At 36.8% G+C, this 6,000-nt stretch overlaps 1 protein-coding gene across 3 annotated transcripts in view; it reads left to right on the top strand.

Annotated features, from left to right (window-relative positions):
• LOC149151818 (putative threonine aspartase) overlaps window positions 1-2,018 on the top strand; it is a 76,527-nt gene extending 74,509 nt beyond the window's left edge. The window contains exons 3-5 of one of the 3 annotated variants that reach the window (XR_016262650.1): window positions 914-1,024; window positions 1,131-1,205; window positions 1,522-2,018. Coding sequence is in view for 1 of the 3 variants with exons in the window: in XM_089439987.1 (XP_089296113.1) it covers window positions 914-994 (81 nt within the window). In the remaining 2 variants the exon portion in view is untranslated. Of the gene's footprint in view, window positions 1-913; window positions 1,025-1,130 lie in introns of all 3 variants that reach the window. The other 2 variants (XR_016262649.1, XM_089439987.1) reach the window with 2 other exon arrangements.
• The last annotated feature ends 3,982 nt before the right edge of the window (window positions 2,019-6,000 follow it).

Consider the following 6,000-nt stretch of genomic DNA (forward strand, 5'->3'; position numbering starts at 1 on the left):
GTTAAACTTAGGTTAAGTTACATTAGCAACTTGCTCACACTAGAGCAAATGTTCTAAGGAGAATGTGGGTGATTTATGCATGCCTAAACACAAATCATGTGCATAAGTAGCTTCCCGAGCTACAAACTTCAACAATATCCTTAGTGCTTTGTGTCTTTATGTAACAATGTGTGTGCATTGTGTTTGTCGATGTAAACAATGGCTCAATGAAATGAGAAAACTATCATAGATCCATCTTAACCTTAGATCTGTTAAGCACACTTCAAGGTTTTTTTATCCCACTTGTCATTTATAAATGCAAGGTTAAGATAGATTTATGCTGATTATAGGAAGAAATGTATAATGAAGATGTTTACATTTTGGAAGAAATTTTAAAAGAGGGAATTAGCTAAATTATGCCCTTCATGAATGGAGAGATTGTTAAGAGAGGGAAACCACTCCAGAGTCCACTTCTCTTTTGACAAAATTTCAGGCCTGTTTCTTATGAGATCCGATGCCCGATGACCTGGCTGTTGCCTCTCTTTTCTATTAAACCAAAGCAATGAAAGCTCCTATCTAACTTCTACATGGTAGTTACCTAGTTTGATGACATTTAAAATCCCTCTAAATAGGATTCATATATTTGATGCCAGATCGCCTGGCTGTTGCCTCTCCTCTATTAAACTAAAGCAATGAAAGCTCGTATCTAACTTCTACATGGTAGTAACCTAGTTTGATGACATTTAAAACCCCCCCTCTAAATAGTATTCATGTTATGATTTTTATCGACAGTGATATATATGTATATTTTTTTATATATTTAAACTCAATTGTATTTTTTGTCACTTGAGGACGTGTAGTGAATCACTGGTTTATGTCGTTATTCATTTTCTTGAGTAATTGAAAGACATCGTCCTTATCATGCATGTTGCAGGTTTCTATTCTTAGACGCTCCAAGGCTACAAATGAAAAGGACATTAACTTGTTTGCAGCATGCTTTGATGTGACTAAATAGATATATGGTGTTGTAGAAGTTTGATAGAAGGTATGATATTGTTGATATCTTTTCTTCATATCAATATTTTATATAAGCTGCAAAAAGTACTATAATAAGGAATCTGATTTCGAAGATCATTTCCAATTGGTTGCAGAATTGGTTGCAGATGAGTCAATATATAGATTGTGACCTCCTTCCATTGGAAAATACACTTGGCCATCGATAAAAGGTCATTCACCATTATCTAATGTTGTTGATGATGCTAACAATATAGGTCACCTTAGATAGCGTTCTTGGAACATTTCATAAGTTAATGAAAACACAACTATTAAATTATTTTGAGCTACTAGATTCTCAAATTGATTATTCTGAAAGTGTAGCCTACCATTTGCACCACAGTTAGTTTGGGCAAAATGTGAACCAAGGAAGCATAAACTAAGTTGTTAAAGTTTACAAACCATTCATTTCGCTGGGGCATTAGTAGGCCCTGTTACAGCATTTCCCTATCAGATCATATTATTGATGGGTTGTACTTGTTTTGCTAGTAAAGTGGGCAGGAATAAAAAGCGAGAGGAAATGGAACATGATTGTGATCTCTCTGGCGCAGTTGGTCATGGGCCCAAGCTGCTATGGTACAGATTTGAATTTTATGTTTGACATTGCAGGACATTGATTTCGTAAAAGTATATCTTGGCCCTAATAAGCAGGCTATGTGAAAGACAATTTGCCAATAGCAAATCATGCCCCCATTTAAATATTTTGAACTAAATTAAAAAAGTGTTTTAGGATGCTAGGATATTTGTATGCACTTTCCTGTGAACAAAATTATTAACGGAAAGACAAGATTACAAAGTAGCGGTTAAAAAATCAAATACATTACCAGAACACAAAGTGCATATTGCCATACAAAAAGCCAAAGAGACATAATACAAGTAGCCCCGTCAGGAATCGATCTCTAGAACCTACTGGAGGGTATATTACATGCACTAATGACGTAAAAGGCAATATTTTGATGTTCAAAGTTCCAAAGGATATTTTATTATTTTCATTGTCTAGATTGGAAGGTATTAAATTTATGTCCAATATAATTGATATTTGGAAACTTTGTTAATGGAAATGATGTAATAGTGTTAATGTTGGGGAATGGATATAACTGCAAAATGTTGAAAAATGTAACTAGGTTCAGTCTTCATAAAATGTATTTGTCAAAAAAAATTGTATTATTGTTACAATGACTTATTAAAGCATGGGTTTCATGCTTGGGTCATCATTTTATTAGTGAAAGTCCCCATTGTGGACTCCTGGGATTAATAAAGAGTCATTAGAGTCATTGTATATTTTATGAGACCCTTGTTGAGCTTTCGAACGATGTAAAAATAATTATTTTTGAGTTAAAAATGAATTATGTAACCTCCACACCAAGTTGGCCTCAAGAAGATCAAGTCGGCCTCAAGGAAGGCAATTCGACCTCATTGGAAGGCTATATATACAAGGCAGTTCGACTTCATTTGGAGTATCTCACTCTCTCACACATAGTTCGATATCTAAAGTTGGAAGCTGGGAAAAGTGCGAAGTTGAAGGAAGAGGCTAAAAGGAGTGTGAGTTTGGTCAAGGAGGAAGGGAAGAACAAAATCGAAGTTTTGGTCTCTCTCTCTCTCTCTCTCTCTCTCTCTCTCTCTCTCTCTCGTGTGGGCTAGTTTAGGAGATCAAAGTCTCCTAGTCAAGGTCGAAGTTGCCGCGAATGCCAGAAGCTGCCAAGTCGAAGTTGTTGGGGTCGAAGTGCTGCCGCTGTTAGGTCGAAGGTTGGATCGAAGAAGGAGAGGTTGGCTTTGTGTGGAGGAGGTATTTGTCTAGATTGAAGAGTCTTAGGGAAAACTATTGAAGGAAGAGATTTTGACTGGGTTTTCCCCTAGATAGGGGTTTCCCTAGCAGAGTGCCTACTTCTTGTGTCTTATGTTTTTGTGATCTTCATGCACACATAATTTGGTAATTGCTTCATGAAAGATAATATAACAAATAAGTAAAAGAAGCCAACATAATTTACAAGTAATTATCAAGAAAGAGAAATTTAACCCTAGCCTATTTCTCAACGTGGTTTTAGAGCTAAGGTTGAAGAAGATTGAGGATCGCTTCGTTGGCTTGAAGGATATAATTACTCCCTTTATGATAACAATGGGATTCAATTCTATAGGAATATGGATCAAGAATATTGTCTACTACTTTTTCAACAAGGTCAAAAGTCAAGGGTTCTTAGCTACACTTACAGGATCACTTAATGATGATAATGAATGGATCATTGGCAGTGGAGCATCAAGGCATATTATAGGGGAAAGTAAACAACTGCAAACTCTATCAAAGGAACCATATTCCCATGCAGTAGAATTGGGAGACAACAAAAGCTATGTTGTTAGAGGCTTGAGATCAACATCTTTGAAGCTGGAGAATGGAGTAAAACTACTTGTCAACAACATACTATATGTTCCAGGTTTGCAAAAGAATTTGCTTTCAATTTCTTGCTTAGAAGATAAAGGGGACAGAGTTTCTTTTTTCGATGGTAAAGTCTTGGTTTGGGGAAAAGATTCAAGTATTGACAAAGTTATTGGAGTTCGTGAAGGAAGTTTGTATAGTCATTACACCACCTCCTCAAGCCCTAGTTCATATGGAAATATCTTCTATTGAGCTATGGCATAGAAGATATGGTCATCTTCACTACCAGGTCATTCCCACTCTTAAACATCTAGTTCATGGCATCCCCGATATCAAAGAAAACCGTGAAGGAGTTTGCAAGGGATGCTCTTTGGGAAAACATACAAGAAAACCATTTTTAAATAGTGAAACAATGTCTAAAGAAATATTAGACCTCATACATTCTGATGTGTGTGGGCCCATGTCTGACAAATCACTTGGAGGTCATCTTTACTATGTAACATTTATTGATGATCACTCTAGAAAGACATGGCTCTACCTTCTCAAGAAAAAGGATGAAGTATTTAAGAAATTCAAGGAGTTTAGATGCGAAGTGGAAACCCTAACCGAAAGAAAGATAAAAACTTTGAGATCCGACAATGGTAGGGAATACACTTCTAAAGAATTGATTACATATTGTATAGAAGTAGGAATTAAGAGGGAGCTTATTTTCCCCTACTATCCTGAACAAAATGGAGTGGTCGAAAGAAAGAATAGGACAATTGAAGAAGGTGTACGAACAATGCTACTTGATCAAGACTTAATAAAGTTTCTATGGGGAGAAGCAACAATGATAGACGTATATATTTAAAATAGAAATCCTCATAGAATCCTTGATAATATGATACCCGAGGAAACATTCACAGGGAAGAAGCCAAGTGTGGACCATCTTTGAATCTTTGGGAGTCCCATCTATATCCATGTTTTGAAGGACAAACGAAAGAAGCTAGGTTCTGCAAACATCAAAGGGATCTTCATTGGCTATAGTCTCTCTTCAAAGGCACATAGAATCTACATCAAGGAAGGGAGACACATTGAGGTAAGCATGGGCGTTATATTTGATGAGAATCAAGCCTATAGAAGATCAAAGGATATTCCTATCCTATTCATTCTGATGATGAAGATCTACTCATATTTGAAGAATAAGTACAACTCGATAACCCTTCTACAATTCAAGAAGAAGAAGGACCAAGTGAGCCTAATCAACCCGTGGTCATACCAAGCACAAGGAAGAGGCCAAATTGGTTAAAAGCTACTCTTGAAGATGCTAAAGGGCATGGAGCTGCGAAAGGAACCTTTAGGGAAAGAGAAAGGCCAAAGAGATATTCTGGATATGCTGCATATATGACAAGACTAATTGAATTAGAACCATCTACATTTGAAGAAGTTGCTCATCAAGAAGTATGGAAGAAATCTATGCAGGAAGAATATCAATCCATCATGAAGAATGGGGTTAAGGAAATCGTTCCTATACCTAGTGACAAATCGGTTGTCACCTCAAAATGGATTTACAAGATCAAACACATTGTTGATGGAGGCATAGATAAATATAAGGCCAGATTTGTTGCAAGGGGTTTCTCTCAAAAGGAAGGCATAGATTATGAAGAAACCTTTGCACCCATTGCAAGGTATACCACCATTAGATAATTGGTTTCATTAGCTTCTACAATGGGATGGAACATCCATCAAATGGATGTGAAGACATCATTTCTGAATGGGACCATCGATGAGGAAGTATACATTGAGCAACCCGAAGGCTTTGAGGTAAATGGCAGGGATACTCATGTCTGTAGACTCAAGAAGGCCCTGTATGGTTTGAAGCAAGCTCCTAGGGCATGGTATGCAAGAATGGATGCATACCTTTTAAGAATTGTGTTCATGAAGAGTTCCGCTGATCCAAATATCTACATCAAGGTTGTGAATAATGAGCCAATCATTATTCTATTGTATGTGGATGATCTATTCATCACAGGTGTGGAGAGAAGAATACAAGAATGTAAGAAGATGTTGGCAGCTGAATTTGAGATGAAGGATCTGTTAGGATATTCCGACACATAGGAAATAATTAAGTACAACTTGGTCTAATGTATAGTTAAGTAAACTGTGTTTCTTTAGTATGCATTTTTTGTAACTTACAATCTGACGGTCATGATATGTTCTAGACATGAAGTGATCTGACGGTTCATTCTCTCCTCGATATTACCGACACTTGACCTGTGGCTTAACACTCGATTGGTCCATGATCTCTATTTAAAGAGCATGTAGGGTCATTTGTTAGGTGATCATACACGAGAGAAGCTTATGGAAATTTTCTTTCTTTTACATTAATAAATTGTCTGAAGTCGTTGCGTTGGCTTAGGTCGTGGATTGTTTCCCTCTTTGAGGGTTTTAACCACGTTAAGAATACTGGTGTATCGATCTGTGATCTGTTTGTGAGCGGTGTCCTTTGGTGTTCTATCTAAGGAACTTACCCTATAAATTCCTACATGGTATTAGAGATATTCAAGGGCAACTTCCATTGGTGATCCAAATCCAAAGCTGGTACAACTGCATTCGAC

The sequence above is a fragment of the Pinus tabuliformis genome, chromosome 9 (assembly GCF_031772625.1).
Source record: "Pinus tabuliformis cultivar Carrire ecotype Pingquan chromosome 9, CPIR1, whole genome shotgun sequence".
Classification (NCBI taxonomy): Eukaryota; Viridiplantae; Streptophyta; class Pinopsida; order Pinales; family Pinaceae; genus Pinus; species Pinus tabuliformis.